General features: G+C 38.5%; 1 protein-coding gene across 2 annotated transcripts in view; it reads left to right on the forward strand.

The window, feature by feature from the left end:
- The window catches only part of STX7 (syntaxin 7), a 31,594-nt gene extending 10,516 nt beyond the window's left edge, over positions 1-21,078 (forward strand). For both annotated transcript variants that reach the window (XM_030448266.1, XM_030448265.1), the window contains exons 3-10: positions 10,003-10,072; positions 11,894-11,984; positions 13,674-13,811; positions 14,548-14,600; positions 15,358-15,448; positions 16,871-16,943; positions 17,176-17,258; positions 19,411-21,078. In XM_030448266.1, the coding sequence (XP_030304126.1) occupies positions 10,003-10,072; positions 11,894-11,984; positions 13,674-13,811; positions 14,548-14,600; positions 15,358-15,448; positions 16,871-16,943; positions 17,176-17,258; positions 19,411-19,515 (704 nt within the window). In that variant the 3' untranslated portion in view covers positions 19,516-21,078. The remainder of the gene's footprint in view (positions 1-10,002; positions 10,073-11,893; positions 11,985-13,673; positions 13,812-14,547; positions 14,601-15,357; positions 15,449-16,870; positions 16,944-17,175; positions 17,259-19,410) is intronic.
- Positions 21,079-23,571: the final 2,493 nt, after the last annotated feature.

The raw sequence follows: 23,571 nt of genomic DNA on the forward strand, positions 1-23,571 counted from the left end.
CTGGGGAGCCTGAATCACATGTGCTTGAATGAGCTGCAGTGTTGAGTGCTGGAACTCCATGAGGTCAGTGATGCCTGCGAGCTCTGTCTCACTGGGGTTTGGTTTCAGGTCTGTGTTAGCAGTGATGAGAAGCAGCTCTGCAAACAACTAGAGAAACTCCAGATTTAAATAATAAAGCCAAAGAAGCATATAATGAGCTTTGGCACTTCTTAGGCTTAGGCAGCTGCTAAATTTCTGTGTTAATAGAACACAACTTTTGATTAAGGTTTGAAAGACTGTCTGTCTGGACTCTGGTCCAAATTAACTGTAATTCTCATTCCAGGCCTATCTTATATCGTTCATAAAATCTAGATAACAAACATTGTGCTGAAAGATGAAATAAAAGGTGGTTGTGGTTTGTCCCCAACTTTCTGAATATCGAATATGGAGAACAGAAGGAAGATAGGAAATGGTGCAGGGTATAGGTCCCCAACCAGTCTGGGCTTTGCAGATGGAGAACATATCAAGGTGCTTTAGTCAGTGTTTACTGAAGGAGCAATAGTTCCAGGACTGGGTTTCATAGGTTGCACTTTCACTTCTGTGGCAGCTTAACTTGAGAGAAATCTCAGTGCTTCAACTTTTCCTTGAAATATTTCCTGTTGGTCACTCGATTACTACAACTGGATAGACAAGGAATTTGTGTGATGCACAGAAGTGAGATGAGCTAGCAAAAAATATCTGTTACAAAGTAAGTCCTGCCTGCTTACAGATCTGTATTTCTACTAGGCATGTTCATTTACCATACTAGGTATACGCCTTGTAGGATGACTGCATTGAGTCCATATTATGATCTTTTTTCTTTTTCTTTTCCTTTTCTCCTCGTCAACTTTTCTCCATTTTTCCTTCCTCCTCTTGAAGAGCATGTAGCAAATTTTACAACAGGAAATCAGATCTTGCAACAAAAAGATTAAAGTGGAATAAGAAAAACAACTAAAAAGCCTGATTTAAGACCTTTAAAATGTGTCAATTTCAAACTTTGTAAAATGGCAAAGATAGTTCTTTGAAATATGAGTTTCCTGAATTTAAATAATTAATTATTTGTGTATAGCAAAAAGAGTTTTTTTTTAAAAAAAAAGAGGTTCCTGAGAGGGAGCAAAATCTGATCTGCATTCATCTACATGACATGGTTAGAGAAACAGAGGTCTCTCCTACTCAGCTGGAAAGATTGGACTTGTGTTCTGACAGGAACTGTGCAAGCAAAAGTAAGCAGCCTTGGTTTTTCCTTCCCATTACATACATCTTCTCAGGTCTCTCTCCCACCTGTGGGTCACTGAGGAAGCATATTTGTATGCTTTTGTTTTGCTTTGCTCCTGATATTTTCTTTGTAGCTTCCAAAAAGGTCACTCTGCAGCTCCTCAAGAAAAGCTGGAATGATAGAGGATAGGTTGGTAGCTGTCATGTCTCTTCTGCAACCCAGTATTAAGCTGGGTGTAGGGAGCTCTTGGTTTAGAAGCAGCTTTTATTTATTTATTTATTTATTTATTTTTCTTTAGCTTGGGAACACCAAACAAAGCCTGACACTGATGAAGTACACCCAGACTTTGAGTTTCAGGGAATGTCTGGTTTGCAAACTGCAATCATTTACAGAACTTAACATTTATAAAGTGGGGCATTCATATTCCCTCCCTATCTCTCCCTTACACTCCTTCAGTTTATAAAGGTCATCAAGGCAGGATTTTGTGCAGTGGAAGTTAGTTAAGTCAGTAAGGATGGCTTAATCTACCCTTGCTCAGTACTGGTAAGGTCAGTGATAGAATATTTGACTTCTTCATGCACCCTGAAAGTCAGCTGAGCTGGAGAAGCATATGCTCTGCATATTGCAAGCTAATAAAATAACATGACATTCAGTAGCCACAATCCACATATTCCTAGAGGGAGTCTGCCTGGCTTTGAAAGATTATTTCTCATAAAAACTTAGGCTTTCTGCTTACTTTCTTTTCTGTTCATTGAAGCAGGACAACCATCAATTCATAGAGAGCCCATTCCCAGAAGGTCAGCTTCAGCCAGAAGAGATCCCCATCATGTGATACTTTCTCATGACAGCAAGTTTGTCCAATTTCTGTTGCATCCTTAGTTTTCTGTAAGCCAGTATTTTCACTGAATATTGTTAAAATGGAGGCTGAATTGCATTCATAGTATGACTTCAGCTTTCACTTCGTGTAGCTGTAAAAATTATAAACATAGATTAAACTCTGAAGAATATTAGGGGTCTGATATATGCATTTTTGCTGTGGTTTTTCAAAACGGCCTAAACCAGGCTGAAATCTTAATGAAAAACAGTCTGCCACTGTTTGTTACACCAACAGATTTGCAGTATTATTCTTCAGCTGAAGAAAGATACAGATGGGCAATTGAAAAGTAAATTAAATCACTGAGGTGTTGAAATCTGAGCCTGTATAAAAGCAATGTCTGTATTTAAAGTTTGGTTTTGTACAGGTGTAGTTTTAAAGCAATTAGGCTTAAAGCAGACTTGTTGAGACTTCTCATGATGATACTGTCAGAAATTTCTGATTAGCTGCAGTTAACCAGAATTTAATGTCATGGGAAGATAGTAGTTGGAACAATGGGTTTTTTTATCGTTATCATTATTTTTGGTGTTATCAGGAAGGCTTTTTGGATTTAGGATGAATTTTTGATAAAACCTTAAAGGCTCATTATTTAGGTATTTTAAGCAGCCATAATAGTTCTCCATGTTCCATTTTGTGGGCTCCTCCAAGGCTGCAGATTTGAACTTGAAACTGCTCCATCCAATTCATAACCTCAATGTGAAAGATAATAGGAGGAGAAATTCAGGTATTTTGGTTCCTTGTAAATGCCTTTCTGCAGTGAGGTGAAGTCATGAAGCCCACAGTTACTTTAGAAATAAACTGTTTCTGAAACTTAAAGCATGAATTATTTGAATGCTATTCCTAAAGGCCTTATTCTGTGTAAAGAGCATATATATTTAAGCTAGTATGCCCCACAGACTTATTTATTAATTTGGAAAATTATGTTAATGTTTTTCTGTGTTTCGTCATCTTTGTTAAAAATATTTTTGTTCTATGGGAAATAACATATGAAATAGTGTCTTATGTGGATGCCATTGCAGGAGAGAGAGGGCACAGGTGTTTATTTACATTAGTGGCAGAATAGCTTGAAAAATGGGTCTTTATCTTGTACACTTTAGAGCTGTGTTTCTGTTAATTTGTGCAGAAAAGGCAAAATTTTCCTTGTCCTACACTGTTTTGCTCTGCCTCAGTCTGGGCGTGGTGGGGATAGAAGAGCTCTGGTAAATTAAGATTATTTCAGAAGCAGTTTAAGTAGCAATTGTAAAATCACTGGGCAATATATGAATACCAATATAACTCCTAAAGAATATGAATACCAATATGACTACTAAAGACATCCACAATTTGTCTGCAACTGTTGCTTTTGCTGATGGAGCAAGGATAAATGGAGTCACTTAGAAAAGAGACCTTTTGCAAATCAGCCAGCATTTGCAGCAGACAGGGGAAGGGATGTGGCCAGGCTCCTTCCTATCTCTAGAGAATTACATTTCAGAGCCTCTCTTAGGTACTTAAAATACCTATTCCAATTCAGTTCTGATGGATTTTGCTCTTTGTGGACAGGAGAAGAGGAGATTGTGTGGCAACTGGATTACCTAGAGACCCCTCCACCAAATCTCCTACAAAACTGTTGTGCAGGAGGCTGCACTCCAGTTAGGGCTCAGACCCAGGTCAGTGGTGGATTGCCAGTGACCTCTGGAGTGACAGCTACTTGCTTGTGACAACCAGTCAGTGATGGGTTGTGTGTTTTTGCTTCCACTTTAGCTCCAGGGTTAGCTTCCTGTGTTAATGACCTGACCTTTTAAAAACACCCAAGCTTTCTTCATGTAGGTGGGTTGGGTTTATAGCGTTTGTGCAGCTGCAGAATTATGCATAAGTTAGTAAGCTTTTATGAAAGATTGATCCAAGAATGTTTCCTGTAGCTTCTGTCCATCTTCAGTCAAGTACTTTCAGTCGAAGTACACGAGGAAAGCAAACCAAGTTGGTTTTGAATAAACTGAGAAATCCTGTCGTCCCTAAGAAAAGGAATTTTAAACTGCTGTAAATTTAAGAAATAATGCTTCTATCCAGTAAACCAGCTCTGAAGTGACTCTGAAGTTTATTAGATTCCACACCTCTTAATCTGTGTGATGTGCTGTGTGTTGACTCACTTGTTCAGCGAGATACAAGTAGCAGATTTCTTCATAATTACTCAACCACTGGCAATGTATGTAAGGAGTTTGATGAAGCATTTCTGAATGGTGACTGTGCTGGTGCTGTGTACACTGCTTATTTGCCATTTGAAGCCACAGCTGAGCCTGAGCCTTGCAGACTTTGCATTTGGTGCTCATGAAGGAACAAACGTTTTGCTGATCCCATGCGTTCTGCTTGGGCTCAGGTTCTAGGAGAATGACTGAAAATCTGTGGCTTTAAATCCCCATTGTTACTTTTAGTCCCATGAATGTCAGGCAGTGACTAAAATCCTGTTTGTCCCTTTTTAAATAACAGGCAGTGGCATGGGGGGGACCTCACCATTACAGTCAATATTTGGCAGCAGCTTTATCTGCTGCTTGGAATTCTTACTCCTTCCTGCAACAGGTCCAACCCTTGCTGTTCCATGAGGCAGGTTTTATTGTTCTCACCCTGCCTGCTTGTCCTGTTCTTGTGTTCTACAGTACAATGCCTCGGTGTTTGTTGCTTCTGGTGCTGTCGGTGTTTTTTCCAAGCACACCCTATGGATGCTGCATTTCCCATGGAAGCATTAGACTGTGACTATAAAACTGGGCAATGTGGTGGGTCTGACTTGGACAGTAGCACTGAAGGAAGCTGCTCCTGTGTGGCTATAGTGCAATCTTGTGTTATCCAAGTAAGAAGTGAGGTTCCAGACTGCAAAGGGGTAATAAGCAGTACTCATTAAACATATTGTTTGGGTTTTTCCTCAATTTCATGCTTTGGTGTTGTGGCCATCGCTTAGGATTCAGTGATCTCTGTGCCAATTCACCTCACTGTTACAGCTGTAAAGTAAGTCATGGTAACTTAAGAGTTCAACTTTTAGTTTTCCAAATGTTAAATAGAATGGAGGTTGAGATGGAAAGACAGCTGGGAACCTTCTCTTTTGTAGCCAGAGTTAATTGTAAGTGTTCCCAAGACCATCCTCAGTTTCCTTTTTCTCATGCTAGGGATGCTTGGATGCACGTGGTGCTTGGATGCTTCTCAGCCCTGCCAGATTAAAGGAGGTGACCTACAGTCCACTCTTCATTTCACTCCTCTTATTAAGGTCATTGCCTTTTGAAGACTATGATTTTACTTAAAGATTTGGAGGGCTTTTTGCCTCTTCTTCTGCAATAGCACTATGGTGTTACAGCCTGTACAGTGATTACTAATTCTCAGTTGGGGCTAACTTTGCTCTTTGTTCCTAGAGGAAAGAAGTTGTTTTCTTTTTAGTCTTTATTGTATTTACTTATTTGTATATTTATTTTAAGTTCAAAGTTATTGTATTATTTTAAACATTTTCATGTTCAAGGAGCAGAACCAACAGTTATGTCAACATGGATTTGCTTTTAGTAATGGAACAGCTTTGCAGAGGCAGCTGAAAAGCAAGGGAACATGAGGAGAAAGGAGATTGTACTTTCTTCTTTCCCAGCCAGCTAAAAGCCAGCTCTGTAGCTGTGTAATCCCACACATGAAAATGGTTTTATTTGTGGAAAAAATATGTTTTGTGGATCTGGCAGGACCATGCTTTTGTAGTACTCCTGCCTATTAAAAATGTAAACCTGACCAGTCCTGTGACCTGTGTAGAGAAAAGAAGGCATTTTATAGGAGACTATAGTATTTTTTTTTTCTTTTTTGTTTGGGGTGGGGTTTTTTTGCTTGTTTTTGTTTGGTTTGGGTTTTGTTTGGTTGTTTTTTGGTTGTTTATTTGTTCGGTTTTTTTCTCTTTAACTATAGGGAGACCATGCAGTGACTGGAAATGGAAGTCCTGCTTGGCCTAGTAAAAGTAAACATGAGCTGACTCTTACACTATTTTCTCTGTAGGAATTCAGATTAGGTCTTAATTGTTTCTCTGGCTCATCATTGACCCTGTATGACCTGTTCCTGAGCTTGTGAAAGGTCTGAGAGTAGTTGGGTAGCTTTCAGTAGCTGCTAGTTAACTATTACAAGATGTAGATTAGGAATGCCACAATGACAAGTGAGGTCTTTTTACTAATTTGGTATTGCTTCTTTCTAGTACGAGACTCATTGTCAGGTGGAAGAAGTGAGATCCTTTTCTTTTGCATACATGACTGAAGTTGATTGGAGAAAATGCATTTTGCTGGAGTGGTATCGTGCACCCTGCTTCCAGCACTGCCCAGTTCCCAAGGGGGTCTCGCCTTCATGCCACAACTGGCGAGGCACTGCTCCTGCAGGGTTGCTGTGTGAGCCCTAAAAGAGCTGTTGATCCTCAATATATGCAAACAACCACCTTAATCCTCAGCACAGAAGTGGCTGCAGGATTTAGGAGGTGCCTCTGATGGAATCTGCTTCCATATCTCACAGTTCCTGAGCAAAGTCCAGCAGGTATCTGTGCCTACCAGAGGAACCTGGGCTCAAGTGACAGGTCTGGCACTGAAGTGGTGCATAGATAAAAATCATGCACAAGTCCCAGTCAGGCTCTATTACGGGATTGGTGATGCCCAAGACAGGGGGGACCTCTGGTAGTTGCATTCCCTTTGTCTGTCAGAGCTTATTGGGAAGCTGGAAGAATTGGGAAGTGGGGAAAGGAGAACCATAGAGGCTGAGGTAACCTAGGAAGCCATCAAATCTGTGCTCTGATCTTTGGTCCCTGACTGTAATCCTTATGTTTACAATGCAGAGCTAGGACTTTTGTGAGTTAGACTTAAGCACTTGGCTCTCTGGGACTCTTGGGCATTATTGATTTATTGAGAAGCATCAAAGCAGTAGGTAGGTGCCTTGATGTGCCAGCCTGAGCTGCTTGCAAAGGGGTAAAATTCTGGGTTAAACAAGGCAGGCAGTGCCATCATAAATGCCACCACTATCAGTGAAGCTTAGGGGGCTCTGTTTTATGAAAAATAATCCCAGGTTTCCAGCAGTTATGCTCTTTCTCTTCAGTGCCAGGACCCTCTCCTTGTTTACTTCCCACATGGCATGGTAGAAAGAACCAGCAGAGGTGTTTTTACTGTCTAACTTTCATGAGGAGAGGCTGAGGCTATCCTGCTTTTTCCTTGAGAAAAGGAAGGGATATTGACTTCTATGGAAGAAATTTTGAAGCCAGTTTTTGCTTTAAATAAACTTTTGTAAGATCTCTATGTGTATGTGTGAGAGAACAAGACATGTTACCTTGTGATCCAGGAGGTAACGTCTTAAAACCCTTTTTAAAATTTGTTGTTAATAATAATGATGGACAAGTTCTTGTGTCTGGACAAATGTCTGTGGCTTAGGTGGTTTTGTGGCTACATATATGAAATATATGCATATTTGCATACTTGGATAAAAAATGTTTCACTTTTCAGTGCAGTATAGTTCATACAAGCAAAGAAAAAAGAAAAAGAGAAAATGAAAATGAAAAGAGAAAATGAAAAGAGAAATGCTATTTTTTTTTCTGAATAATTTCCTTATTGTGGAAGGTTAAGGTGGAAAATGCTAAATTACAGGAAGCCCAGAAAAATTGGTGTCAATTCAGCCTTTTTTTTTTTTTTTCCCATTAGTTTATTTCATTTTTTCCCGTTGAAATTCGAAAGGCTTTTAGCACTTTCTATTTTTGATGCATTCTTGCAGAATTTTCGGTAAAATAAGTTTTAATTTTGTGCAGAATTCTTGAATCACAGGACCTTAACTGGAATAAACTTCCCTCTGCTTGGAATTGTATAGCAGAGCAGCCACGTGGTGCTGGCTTTTGATTTCGCCTCAATTATATGTTGAGCTGTGCTCATTTTTGTAGAAGTAGGATAAATATCTAATTAACTTGGATCCCAAATATTTTGAGTATAAGCTTCTTTTCAGAGAATTTTTGACGTGAGAGCCTTTATTCAAAGGCACACACCTGCCTGTTCCTCATGTGCAGTTAAATGCTGCATCTCTAGGTGGCGGTAGGACACATCGGTACTTTTTCTGCCTGCTAAACAGCAGTTCACAGCGCTTGCAGTTTGTTTTGTTTTGTTTTTTCTTCTCTTCTCCCTTTAAAAACACATACGGAATGAGCACAAACTGAACACCTTGGCTCTTGAATCAGAAGGCGTGCCTGGGAACAAAGAAAGGATAATTTTTATTTGGTTTTATAGATGTTAAAACTTCGATTGATGAAGGTGACACCCACACTGAACATAAAAAGAAGGTTTAATTCCCCGAAGTCGGTGTTTATCAGTAGGTGTGACCATCTCCACTGCCCAGGAGCTGCAGGGAGGCTCTCCCAGCTCCACAGGTGGGAGCCTCTGCTGTGGGCCCGGCAGGGCTAGTGGGTGTCAGCAGGTGGCAACTGTGGACAAAACTCAAAAATTTACATTTAAGTTTTGCTGCTTTTCAGCTCGGTTAAAATCCAGGCTGCATGAAATTCATTTTGCAGTTCTGTAATTCTGTAATTCTTTTAGTAGCTTATGTTCACTCAGTTACCTCTTGAAGTATGGACTTGATGATCTCAGGTCCTTTCCAGCCTGTCTGATTCTGTGATTCTGTGATTTAATTTTTAACTCATGCAAAACTTAAGTACAAGCTTTCCCCCAGTTTTTAATATCTTCATTACCTGGGTGTGCACAGAAGAAGCTGACTATAGGAATCATGGACATCATGACATTATGTAAAGTAGCACAGGAAGTCCAATGTCCTCTAATTCACTGGAGACTAATTATGAAAAAAAGATTAGAATTAATGTTATTATTAAAAATGTTCTAATGAGCTCCAGTTTTAGCTAACTGATTGACAAAAGTCACAGGTGATTAACTTCTTGTAACTGAAGTTCTGTTTCCTACAGAACTATTCCATGGTATATGGAAAAATACTCTTTTTTTACCATTTTTTCCATTACTTTGAGATGCTTTTTACTGCATTTTTAACTCTGTTTGGGGGAAAAAGGTAGTGTGCTGGTAAAGTGAGTATCCCACTTCATATCACACAGTCATACTTTCTGTTGACTATGTGGTATTCCAACCTGTCGTAAGAGGGCCACAGAAATACAAGGGAATATATATATATATATCTACTAGCAGAGGTCAGGTAAAAAAGGGTTTTTTTGCATATGTATTCTTTTGTTTTATAAGGTGTAAGGGCATTAAACTGAGGTAAAGCTCATTGAGGATATTAGTTTTGCAGTGTGATAAATTGCATATGTTTGCAAGTGTCTGTCCATTTTTCTCCTTGCTCTCTCCTGTGACCGTAAAATATATGAAGCTGAAAATAAGGCTATGAAAATGTGCCACTTTTTTACAGTTGAAAATGAATATGCTTTATGAAATACACTGGTGGTTTGTATCCCACATTTAAAAATGAAAGGATCTCAAAATTACAAATTGAACCTGCACACCTGACTTTTTAGATGTATTGTAAACCCTTTGTGTATTATAAAGCCATGGCAGTCTTTCATAACTTTCCACAGTGATATACCTAAAATACGGTTAAACCAGAATAAGAATTGTGCTGCTTATTTTAAAAATTAGTATTAAAAGGCCTGATTTATGCTTATTATTGTGAAGCTATTAGCTGATCATTAAGTTGCCTCTTTCTACCTAGACACTTGAACACATTCCCATCCGTGATAAGAAACCCTGGGCAAAGAACATTCAATAGTTGTTCTGGAATGTCTGAAGTAGTGTCTTTGTAGTAGTTTGAAAGAGTTTGTATATCAGTTTCTGATAGCTTTTATAGATTTAGAATTGTTGAGCAAAAATTCATAAAATTAAGTGGGAATTGTTTATGTCCCATCAAAATTTCACTTCCTCTTCACAAACAGGTGCCGAAATACAACGAATATTACATCAGCTTGGAACACCCCAAGACACACCTGAGTTGAGGCAACAGCTGTGAGTATTTCACATGAAAACATATAATTTTTTCAAATTGTAAACAATCTTCTTATAGGTGATGAGGTGTTTTTTTGCTAGACAGTATGCTTGATCTAACTGAGCAAGGCAAGTGTAGATGATAAGAAATGCTTGAAATTAAGTGTTGAAAAGCCCTCTGTTAAAAATTTATCTTGGATGGTTTTGTAAATGAGTCACCTGATTTGCTTATGTACGTTGCCTGCAGTTCCCATACATCTATAAAACCTGTGCTGTATGTCAGCAAAAGAAAAGGGGCAGGACTAGAAAGCAGCATCACTGCTTTAAAAACAGCCACCTCTTTCCACCCCAGTCATCTCTTCAAATCTGTCTGTATAAGTTTTACAAGGTAATGAATGTATTGGGTGTATTTTTGAGATATGATACTGGAGAAGAGAGACGAATGTCTTTTCAGTGTTGAAAGGTATAGTACAGGATGATACTATAGATATATATATGATATAACTTCCCCCAGATGTGTAAAGAAAGCAGAAGTGAAATAAGGCTGCAAGAGAGAAGCTGTGATGTATGGTTCAGTCACCTTCATTAATATGCCAAAGGCCAAGCCAGTCAGCTGCTCTGCATTTTTCTGAATGGTCTAATGAACTACTATGATTTTTTTTCCCATTGAACTGCATCCCCACAATAATCTCTGAATCATAAGTTCAGGTAAGCAGCGTGTTGTGCTAACCCTGTGGGTGATAAATTTGGCAGTCTTCAGTTATTGTGGTTATTGCCACACTGTGGCAGTCAAACACTAGAAGGAGGTTTATCACATGCATTTTGTGTGAACAGCCACATTGCTTCCCTGTGTTCAGGGCCCATAACTTTAGCCAGTTATAATCAACACTGGATAGATATCCTACAGGAGACTGTGAATAGGTGAAGATCAGGAAACACAGTTTATGTCATAACCACGCAGGATCTAGGCATGAATTCACAACTAAAATGGACTGAAACTGTTGTGAAGGACACATTCTAGTCCCTTTATGATGGAGGTAATATATGTATGTTAATCATCTTTGCGTTTACTTCTGTGCCTTTTTCACTCATCTGAACCTTTAGCCCTTCCTTTCATGTGGGTATGTATCTGAACAGTTACTTGATTATTTTAAGTACTGATGTTGATTGTTCTCTAATAGCTTTCCAGAGAGTACCTTTCTATATATGCTGGGGAGGTGCGTGCAAAAGCAGGTGAAGAATTTGAATTGTTCCAGGAAAATAATATGAAGATTGATAAAGGAGCATGTGATAATATCAGAAGCAAAGAGGCTAAAACACCAATACGCTGTTAAAGACAAGGGTTTTTTTTAAGCCTGGTTGAAACTATTAGTAAATAATGGAGGTTTTAGCTAAGTTCATAGCTGTTATAACACAGGAGAATATAAATATCTTTGGCTAAGCTTCCCAGTAACTGTCAGGAATTGACCTCTCGTGGACCATGGTGCCAGAATTATATTCAAACCACACCGAAAAAAACTTAATCTATTCTGCAGTAATTCTGAACTAAGTAATGACCAGTGTTTTGATAGACTCAAAAGGACCATGCCAAGCATTTTTTAGATACTCACAATAACTAGAAACCTAGTTACGTATAGGAAAAAAAGATGAGTAAGGGTGCTGTCACACTGAGTCACTGAGGAACATGCTTTCCTTCAGCATCTGTCCTACCTGGAATCCATGGTTTCACATCTCTACTGTGAAGGACATAACAAAATCAGCTTTTTGCACTTCAGAAGCATTTATTATTGCTGGTACAAAGTAACCTGATGGTCACTAAGGAAACTTTGCTTTTGGTTTTAGGCAACAGAAGCAGCAATACACCAATCAGCTTGCCAAAGAAACTGACAAATACATTAAAGAGTTTGGATCTTTGCCTGCAACAAGTGAACAGGTACAAAACCAAAGAGCATGGCTTGTTTGGCTATCATGTTGGCTCATGTAGAATATTTGAATGATTTCACTTCTGCATGCCTTTTTTTGTGCTCCTCACCAGGCTTTCAAAGTGCTGTCTTACTAGTTGACATATTTGCACAACAGGGACACTTAGAACAAAGGAATATTTTCTTGCAGTCCGGACATGTTCGAAAGTTGGTTTTATTTATGAGGAATGAGACAGTCTGACTGAAATGCCAGGAGTCGAGGCAGTGTGCTGTGCCTGTAATTTCAGGTAGCTGAACACTGTAATCCATTGCAGTGATCCCAACTTTGCTTCTAGGGGCAAGGTTTTGTGTGCCAAACCCCCTTGCAGGGCAGGTGGCTAAGCCACTGTCCAAATAGTTTGATTATGCACTGTAGGTCTGTTCTGCAGCACTGGGATCAGCATATATGCTGTAAGTGTCCACAGACTTTTCCTTTCTTAAGAGCAGTGAAAAGGAGCTGTTACTAAAACAACTTTTCCAGGCTTAAAACTGCTTCTTTCCCAGGGCTGTCTAAAATTTCCACAGGAGGTAACATGGGAATTGGCTGTTTCCATTAGCATACTTGCCTGCTATCCCCTGCTTTTCTATCTTAGCAAAATCTGTCACTTAGATAAAGGAAGAGCAACAGGGCCCTAGAAAACATAGATTCAGGCTGTTGTCACTCAAACAACTTGCCTGGAGAGGAGCCTCAAGGAAGATACTGTCCTGAAACACTGAATTCAAATGGCATGGTTCACATATGGTCATCCTATCAAGGTATAAACTTCTAATAGAAGTGTTAACACTTGGACTTGGAATATAACCTCTAGTTCAGGAAAACTATGTTTAGAGTTGTTTTGGGTTGGGTTTTTTTACAGTTTCTCTCTTTCTCTATGTTGGAGCGGAAAAAGTTGGCTGCAAGATGGTTTATGGTTTAACTTTACTCCTTTTGTCATGAGCATCTTCATCAAAGCTGCCTCTCATATGCATAAATAACAGACTGATGAGTGGCAAATTGTATCCTCTACCAACCCTTTCTTCCAATTTTCTTATAATATATGCATTTAAGAAAATGTGGTGAAACCTCTCTTGAGTGCTCAGTATTCCTTGTCCCTCTCCCACATCTTCCAAAAAAAAAATAATGTTAAGCCTGACATGTTAGAACAGGTATTTTAGTACCAGTTCTTAAGCACTTAAGGCAGACTATGAATCCAGTTCTGGATGCAGCTCAATATGTATTTTCAACATTTATGTAAAATCTATGTGGAGCCCTGTCTATTTCCTTCTTTTCTGCACCCTTTCCCCCATTCAGTCACCTGTGCATATTTTAGCATTTGGCTATCAAGATATTTCACACTTAAACAGTAGTTTTTATAAGCAAGAGATAATAAGGAAGGTAGAAAGTTTTTTTTTATCCCTTCCCATTTCTCATTTCGAGCTGTTTTAGTGAAGCTAAATATATTGGTTTCCTCTTTAAATATCTTAAATTGTGGCAGTTACGTGATCCCAGAGGGAAGGAAGGTTTATCCATGCAGCTGCAAATGTTTGGGGTTTTTTGGGCAGCTTTCCTTTACAACTATTTAGAAAAAAGAGAATATATGCCCTAGCTTTGAGCAGCCTAGAAATGGCAGTCTTTGAAAAGCCTGAGCTCATTTGACTTGGTAAAACTTTTTCTCCTATAGCGTCAAAGAAAAATACAGAAAGACCGTCTTGTGGGGGAGTTCACCACAGCCCTAACAAATTTCCAAAGACTCCAAAGGCAAGCTGCTGAGAAAGAAAAAGACTTTGTAGCCAGAGTAAGAGCCAGCTCAAGGGTATCTGTAAGTATCTGGAATGTGACATTATACTCTATTTACAATGTGTTGGTGGTGTTGGGTGTCAAATTTGTCTCCATAATGCTACTTACAGAAGTAAGTATCTGACTCCAAATACTGCAGAAGATGTGCTATATAGTTATTTGCCTTTAAGATTTCTTTTTATGCATAGCTGAATTACATGTTTGTTTTAAAGTAAAGGGTGAATGTAAGTTGTATGTACAATTTGTATGTATATATATATATAGTAAATATATATATGCATTTAAGTTGTAATAACCCTCCCCCCAAAGAACTGGTCTTTTCCTGGCTTTTATCACCCAAAGCCATGAACTGCCTCTGCATTCATGCCATAAGCTTGCAAAAGCAATTTTCAGTAGATTTTTAAATGCTTTTGCTGGACCTTTAGGGAAGAATCACATGCCAGATTTGCAGTTTTGAGGAGCTTAATATGTTAAACTTTTTCTTGTTGGCATATCAATTTTGCCATTTCACTCTGCAAAATACACATTGCTGTACTTGTAAATTTTAGCAGGCAGTTACTGATATTTTTTTTTTTTTGCTTGTATTTCACCTTTATGCATGCATAAAGCAAAATCAGGATGAGAACATGTTAAATCATGTTTCAGTTTCAACTTGACTTACTGTAAACCTTGTAATATTGACTCATTATAGAAATGCTGACAGTGCTCCTTTCAGGACCATAATGTTTTATTTATATTTTTAAACACTGGTCACATAGGGTGGTGCTCCTGAAGAAGCCTACAAAGAAGGAACCCTTGTCTCTTGGGACAGGTAGGCTGACTTTGTTAATAAGTCATAATCTAGCTCAGGTTAATAAATGGCCTGCAGGGAAAACAGCTGACAAATTTATAATTACTTTTTTTCCAATCATCTGACTTTTTCTGGAGGTGATTGGGACATTCACCCATGTTGTTCATTCAGGCTTCTTTCTATGGGACAACTGTAGAGAAGAGGCTTTGGTAGAATAGCTATGAAGAAAAAGGAGCAGTTCACATCATCTCCCCCTTTTATCCCTATACTTCAGCTTTAGTCATCTCCTTACGCTGTGCTAAGTCTGTATTTAGGCTTTCTGAGACCCAAACTTAGGCCAGCAGAGAAAACCTGAGAACAGAGCAAAACTGGAAAGTTGTGATAAAGCTCCAGTGTTTACTGGGATCTCCCACTGCATTCGCACAAAAACTGCTTCTCAGTCTTAGAATCTGTTTTGTTGGTAAAATTGCTTTTACCTCGGGTGGATATAAAAGCTGCAGTTTAGAACTGAGAAGAAACTTTGCCCCTGTACTCATGCTTGGAATTTCCAATCAGCTTGCTTAGTGCTTTATGCAACATTGCTGCAGCAGTAGCTTCCTATACCCAAAGTGTGACCGTTCAGCCTTCCCTGTTAGCTTGATAGGCAAGAGTAAAAATGTTCATTTTGTTAACTGATAGTGTAAAGGATGGGTTATGTTGTTTTACTCTTCTGAGTTATTTCTCATCATGCCTGTTCAATTTGGGGTGGTTTGCTTTGTTTTGTTTGTTTGTTTGATAGTCAACCACAAGCACAAGTGCAAGATGAAGAAATCACAGAAGATGACCTCCGTCTTATTGAGGAGAGGGAATCTTCCATTAGGCAGCTTGAGGTAAGCACAAGTGATTTTTTATGGCAGGATGTTCTTTTAATGTTTCCAAAGGGAAAAAAAAAACATTTTATAGTGGCATGAGCAATAATTTGCAGGCATTAATCTTGAGAAGTTTGTTTGTTTGTGCATGTGGGTTTTTTCCTTCAAAACTATAAATGTTGCCATAAGGTGTGAAATGTGCATTTGAAATCGTCTGTATAAAAGCCATGATCTGATACCATGTTTAAATTCAGTGGTTCAGTTACAGAATAAGAGTGGTTATACCTTTTTTCCCCACACATAGAGTTCATACTATATAACTCTTTTTAACAGGATCTGTAAACAGAGCAAAATTACACCTTTGTTCCAAATGTATTGTTCAACATTTACATTTAGCAAGAGGGTTTTTTGAACACTTCTGGGAATACTTCTGGAACACTCCATTCCAACCTTTGTAGCTAAGAGCTTAGCAAAAAGTAAACAAACAAACAAACATGTAAAAGCAAGGTGTAAATTACACAAAAACATTGTCACATCTGATGAAATGCTGGTACAAGAAACTTCTGTAAAGACAAAATGAATTCTTCACTTTGGAATCCACATCTCTACCACCCAACAAGGAAGGCGCTGGAACTGGAATTTGTCAGGAAGTCTTGCTGATACAGGTGGCAAAATCCATTCTCTGTTTAAATTTTTCAGAAATCTCCCTTGCCACCCATATGTTAATGTACAATGAATTGAACTGAACACACTTCAGTCAATAGTTAAGAAGAGTTAATATTCATAGTGGTAATATGGCATCTTTCACTTCATCACAACCAAATAGTAATAGGATAATGTGATATAGGTGCAAAAGGCTGGTCATATTATACAGGCTGTTTGTGTAAACTGTGCTACTTATGAAATTTGTGTCTTTAATACATGATACTAAAAGTAAGGCAAAATACTTTCTGCAGATGTTTTTCTTAATGTGGCTTAAATTGATAGCTTTTAAGCAAAGGTGGCATGAGCCTTTCCCTGCAGTTAAACTAATGCAAGTAACTGTGTTGGCAAGCCCTCAGCAAGGAAGAGTTGTTTGTAACGTGATGTGAAGTGTACTTTGTGCACATATTCATCTTTAGTTAGTTTGATTATGATAAACTTGGTCTTGCAGTACCAAAAAAGCCTTCCAACTAAATGTATTAAAGCTTTTATTGTCCTGTAGTGTAAAAAGATATGGATGGCTCCTCAGGAGGTAGAGAAGCAGTATTTGAATAGTATTTGGTATTTGAATGTATACATTTGAATGTATAGATGAATAGTATTTGGTATTTGAATGTATAAAAAGACATGGATGGCTCCTCAGGAGGTGGAGGAGCAGTATTTGAATGGTATTTGGTATTTGAATGTGTAGAGATGCTAGAATATGTCATGTCAATTAATGCTATGATTGTTTCCTTGCAGGCAGATATTATGGATATCAATGAAATTTTTAAAGATCTAGGAATGATGATTCATGAACAAGGTGATGTGATAGGTATGTCCAATTTAAATACTCTGATTGCCTGGGCAGTTCAGAAATTAACTTGGCCATAAATACAGGATGGGTCAGACATCCGTAATGCAAGGTATAAGAGGCTAGATATTGATGGAGACACCAGCAGGTGAAAGGCAGCTATTACATATGCTTTTAAGTGTATTTCAGCATTTGAAACCGTTGGCTGGGTTATGGCTAACCAAAATTTGATATCTTTCCTTTTAAAATAAAGACAGCATAGAAGCCAATGTGGAAAATGCAGATGTACATGTGCAGCAAGCAAACCAGCAGCTTTCAAGAGCAGCAAACTACCAGGTAACCAATACCCATTGCCAGTTATGTGTAACTCTCCTTCCTTAGCAGTCAGGACTTATGCAGTTGAGATTTTGCTTATCAATTTCCTCAAGTCTTGGAGGCTTACTTAAAGGTTAGACTATGATGGCATTTCTGGGTCACTATAAAACAAAAGTCAGTGACCTCTGAAAGCTTTGCACTTCCTGTAAAATTAGCCAGGTTCTTTCAGTGGAGCTGGAGTTACACCTTTTTTTTAAAACAAACAAACAAACAAAAAAACCAAAACAGAAAAAGCCAAACAAACTAACTGCTCTTTTTACATCTCAAAAACTGAAAGGATCCTGTGTACAGAGGAGAGAGTCTCTAAAGATCACTGAAGGAGTACTAGGGAAGTAAGGAAGATACACAGGAAAGTCTTGGGAAGATTCAGTCAGTCAGCACCAATTTTTGCTGAGTCTGAACTCTTCTCAAAGCTGTGTATGGAGCTTTTGTTACTTGCAACACTGATGCTAAAGGCATATTTCAAACTTCCAAAGTTTTTTGCAAAGCTTTTTAAATATCTTTAAATGCCACTGTATAAGATTTTTTGAACTTACTAGAAATAATCTTATTAGTAATAAATGTTCTCTCCTAAGTCAGAGTTACTTCTTAGGCTTTTTTTTCTCTTAATCCTCTTATGTATGTTAGTACTAGACAGGAGAGTAAATGTCAAATGACAAAATGTCTGAAGTATTGCCTACTGATTTCAGAAATGGGAGGTGGAAAGGAGTGAATGCATCCTTGTACTGTATTCTAGGTGGCACTAATTGGCACAATAAATATGGTTATGTCTTCTATTTTGATACGGACACACTTCAGGAAAAAAATAGCAGCAGGAAAAAATTCTCTGTTCTACATTTCCTTGTTGAAAACTAAAATGAAAGGCTTTGTGTTTTATCTTGGGGAGGAAAGGACAAATAAGATCTCCATGTCTTTAGACCATAGCCTTGCTTTAGTAGTGTTACAGAGAAAGTGTTATATTTCAATGCATTGTTGGCATGAGGTAGACTCCAGGATGAAAACAGAAGAGTCAGAGAGGGTAAGGAGAAAATTTGCTACAGTTTTGAAAAAAGGAGGGCACTCTAGCAAATGGATTCAGTTCTAACAAGCGAAACAAGGAAATTAAGAAAATCATAGCCTGATGATGGAAAAAGTAGCAATGAGATACTAAAACTAGAGGAGAACAGTTGAGAAACTTGGAGGTCTGGATGGTACTGGGTGGAGAATCGACAGCTCCAGTGAAGAACTGACACAGATGTAGTCATTTGGGGAGGGAAAAAAACCAAAACAGCCAGACAGAAGAAATGTCTGTTCTCTGCCAGATAGAACAAAGTCTGGCTTTGATTTTGGAGCTGTGGCTTAGTATCGCAAAATTTGAGTGTTACTGTCCCTTGGCTATCAGCAAAAGCCTGTGAAACCCAATGGTAATTTCCTTCCCAGTTGTGAAGGAAACCTTCAAATTCCATATTGTTCAGGTAAAGGGCAACAGACTGATGCTAGTCTTGGGTGCTCTGGTATTTAAAGTTACACAGCTGTATGGTATAACTTACTCTTTATTGTAGTGACATCTAAATAACTGGGTCTCTAGTCAGGTGTATCTCTTATCTTCTTTTTTGTTTGTTTGTTTTGGTTTTTTTGGTTTTTTTTTTTAGCAAGTTTTGTCCATAAAATAACTCTGTCAATCTTCCAGAAGTTTAAAATTGTAATCCTTCATCCCCTTCTGTATATACATGCATAGTAGTCTTTAAATACTTTTTTCTAGTAGAACATTTCTACTTCCTCTACTGTGCATGTTCACTGTCCATTTTCTTTTGTATGTGGTCACCTGCTCTTTCATAGTTTCTTTTCCCCAGTATTCTAAGTACATCCATTTGTACGTTACTGATTCTCTTTCTCTAGTTTATTACATATACCAGAAAATACCACTGAAATCATTCTGTTGTATAATATAGCCATAAAAGTAAGTAATGGAAAACTTAGCTCTTTTTTCTTGAGCTTTATATGACTTGTTGCTAGTAAGAATGCAATTTATTTAGATTGCACAAGTGGCAGTGCCTTAAAAGCATTTGAGTAGTCTTCTGATGTGTGGTACAGTTTCAAATCAACTTCATTTGTTTTTTTTCTCTGTTGGCAGCAAAGGTCCCGAAAGAAGATGTGCATCCTCATTGCTATACTTGCAGTTGGAGTATTCATTATTGGAATCATCATATGGCTCTCTACAAAATCACAGAATCATTAAGGTTGGAAAAGACCTCTAAGATCATCAAGTGCAACTGTCAACCCACACCACCATGCCCATTAAACCATGTCCTGAAGTGCCACGTTTACACATTTTTTTAACACCTCCAGAGATGGTGACTTCACTAGGCAGTCTGTTCCAACTCTTGACCACTCTTTCAGTAAAGAAATTTTTCCTAATATCCAATCTAAACCTCCCCTGGCACAACTTGAGGCCATTTCCTCTCATCCTAAACGAGTCTCTGGAGACAGTGTTGTAACTGACATTTAAATTATGAAAGGAAATTCCAGTGGTTTGCTCATTGTGAAGCTGAGTAAAAAATTAGTTCTGTACTTCATCACACTTATAAAAAAAAAAAGACTTCTTGGTTTTGACCTGAGTATTTAACATTCTCAGTATCACTGTCAGTATAACTGCCTGCCCTCTTGGATGTGAGTGCCAGAGAAAAAACAGACAATATCATAAACTGTTCTGTTAACTTAACATAAAATCCTCTCAAGGTTTGAGGGGAGGGGGTAATCAAACTCCTAATAATTTGTTTTGAAAGGGGGTGGTGGTGTAATTATTATTTGAGGTATTGATAAATGTTGCTACCAAAACAAACTACTGAACTGTTGCTTGAGGTGACAGATTCACATCTTGGAATTTATTTTTAAGTTCTAAGTGGCTTCCTGTCTGTTTTCTTCCCATCCCAATCCTCTGCCCATTTGATATGGGTCCTTTAAAAATAAAATGTGGATTGCTGAAGTTGATGTGATATCTCTTTTATAACTGAAGCCTTTGAATTATGCCTTCACTTGTCCTGAAGTCTTTTAGATGTTTCATATTTCTCTGTATCTGTCATTGAGTATGGTTATGCCTGGAATCCTCCTGAAAAGGTAGGTAGGGTGGATTATGTAGTCGTGTGGGGTTTTTGTTTCAGTTCTTGCATTAAGAAATACTGTGTTTTATGTGCACACATCTGGTGTCTTTTAATCTGAATGTGCATCGGTGAGGTTGGGAATATGAAAATAAGCTCTAATCTGTGAATTCTTAGAGATACTGAGAAGAATAGAAATTCCCAACTTCCTAACTGCACTTGAATATCACTGTTCTGAAACTGCTGTGATTTGGTTTCCATGAACAAATCTAAAGTTGTATATGAGGCCTTTCATACAGCTGAAGAGCACAAGTTCAATTCCAAGTTCAATGGTGGTATTTGAAGTTAAGTTGAAGTCGGTTGAACTGATTCAAACTGTGTAAGATATTTGAAGCTTATAGCCTTTAAAATGACCTTTTTCTTTTTTTGCCATTTTGTACTAATATACTAAAAATGTAACAACCCTTTTTTGCCAAATAATCTATTTGCCTTTTTAATTGATCTTAGTGAACTAATCTGAAAAGTGTACAAATGAAAAAGTTACTTAATCTGTATTTTATAAAGTTCTTGTACACTGGACTGATAGGGAATACACTGTTTACAAGGCGAGCTCTGAAATATTAATTGAGAAAAATCTAACTGTAAGCATATATGGACTTCAGAATTGTAACCGTGCAACCAAAATAAAGGTCTTTTAAAGAGTATGTTTTTCTAGTAGGGTTGTTTGTTTTTTTTTTTTTCCAGGATCCGTTTTTACAAGGATAGCTGTCATCTTTACCTTTATGTAAATGATTGACACTGCTCTCTACAGCTGCAGAGAACTCCAGCCAGCTCTGATGGCTACTATATTAATAACATGACCTATTTTCCTGTGCTGCACTTCACATCATTGAGGAAAATGCTCCTGGATTTTGTGTTCCCACTTGTATGAGCCTGGACTCAGGAGGAAGGGCTGCTTTGCTCTGTGTGGCAGCTGACAGAGGGTGCTGAGTGTAAACTGTTAACTATCTGTCCTTCAACATAGCAAAAAGCTTTTAAGGGATGGGAGTCCACATTGTGGGAAGGAGGCTTATGCTGCTGTATTTGGATTCCTAAAAGCAGTGGAGGAAAAAGTAAATCCCGTGAAACTGCACAAATATGTTCTATCTAACATGGTAAGCATCTCTGAGACTGAAAAGATTTTTTTTTTTCTGTGTAATATGCAGTATGGACTCTTGAGTGCTGAGATCCCAGCTCTACTGTGCTCTGTAGTTGCCTGTGTGCTGTGAGTAAGGCTGCCATTCCATTACCCTTACTTGCTAAGTAAGCATCAGGTAGCTTAGGGCCACTACCAGCCATGGTAAGGCTCACACTAGTAATGTTAATGCCTTTTTTTATTTGTTTGTTTCCAGACTACAGTAGTTTAAACTAGAAGAGTAGTCAGCATTTTGGTTGAGTAACTTTCTCACTAGTGAACTGCCTAAAAATTAGTTTAGAGGTTTGCTAACCTTAATGTTTAACAAACTCTTAATGCTATTGCAAACAGGCACTGAAGGATAGCCTGATTCTACCTGCCCAGGAAATCCTTTTCTCTGTTGCCATACCTGATAACAGCCTCTGTCAGTGACTGATTGCACTGACATGCCAAGGAAGGAAAAGGAGCACTTCAGCAGGAGATCTTTAGCTCAGACTCCTAGCAAATCAGAAATTCTGCAGATGTTTAACACTTGGCCCATTTGTATGCACTGCAATTTATCTGGTTTTGTGCTATAATGTTTTCCTGCTAAAAGGTTTACCAAGTTGAAGGATATTGCTCATATTAGGTGAAATTACATAATTTCTGATTGCCTATTTACCTTATAAAGGGTCTGATTAATACCTTCCTTACTGAGTTTGCCCAGCAGTGACTGCAAGGCAGAAAAGCCAGTACACAAAGCTTCATCCATCAGCAGCTGGTGAGAATCAGACTGGGACACTAATTTTGAGTGACACAGAAATTCTGTGTGTTGCACAGTATCTCATTTCCTAAGCCCATGCTGCAACCTCCTGTCTCTCTTCATATTCTTCTGTGTCTGATTTCTCTGCCTGTCTTTATTTCCCACATGCTGCAGTCGGCTCTTTCTTTTTAGACAGTCGTGCACGGCATCTGTTTAATTGCTCTTTGGTGGTAGTGGTGTTCAGGCACCACCAGGGAGAAGGGTCCTGCTGGGTGCCATGGCGCATGCATTACTTGCTTTCATTCATGATCTCCTACTGATAAAAGCTACTTATGGGGTGGGGGCCCCTTCCCCATGTACTGTCAGACGAAAGATTTTTTTCCTTTCTTGAATCGCAGTGCAGAGCAGACAGAGGAGCACTTTGTCTCTGGAAGAGATGAAGGGCCAGCACTCAGAAGTCATGGTGGTGTCCCCACCTGGACAACCAGATGGAGAATTCCTGGTTCCATTGGGCTAGGTGGCTCCTGCTGCTGCTGCTGACCTGGCTGTCAGGCAGGGGGTGATGGGGAGGGCAGCGCTGGGCTGTTTACAGACAAACCCCTGTAACCTGGTGGAACGTGGCCCTTATTGCTCACTACAAATCCTGGTGCTACTGATTTTCAAACTTGATTAGAAAGAAACAGTATTGGGCTTTTTTATGTTTGGAAAGTCTCTGTTGGGGGTGTATATAACCCTTTAAAAGCTGCTCTTATCGAAGCTCCTCTCGTATCTTTTCCCTCCCCTGTGTATGTGCATGCTTAACTGTATAAAATACATTTCCAAGTATTTAAAAAAAGCTTTGATATCTATTAAAAACCAAGTACAACATCTGGATGTAACATGTATGAGTTAGTGTTTTTAGAACACGGATTTTGGCTGTTCCAAATTATCTATCAATATCTGTCAGATTAGCAAGGCCAAAAAATGCAATCAAAGCATCCTTCATTTTACTGAAAGAACCTGGTAAGAATAGTTCCTTTGTAGTTATCTTAACCACACACCAGGGGTGCTTTTCTGTTCTTTCTTGCTTTTTAAAGAGCTGACAATCAGAGGGGCAGAAGGCTTTTTAAAGACTTTTTTTTTCTTTTGTTTTTTTTCCCCTGCACCTCCCCCTTTGGAAATTGTTCTTGGTAATCAGCAGGGTATACAATATTCCCAAACTAACTTCATACCTAAAAGCATTCTTAAGTTCTCTGAACACACACTGTGTGCATATATTTGGCAAATATGTTTGATGTCAGA

Source organism: Calypte anna, chromosome 3, assembly GCF_003957555.1.
Source record: "Calypte anna isolate BGI_N300 chromosome 3, bCalAnn1_v1.p, whole genome shotgun sequence".
NCBI classification, from domain to species: Eukaryota; Metazoa; Chordata; class Aves; order Apodiformes; family Trochilidae; genus Calypte; species Calypte anna.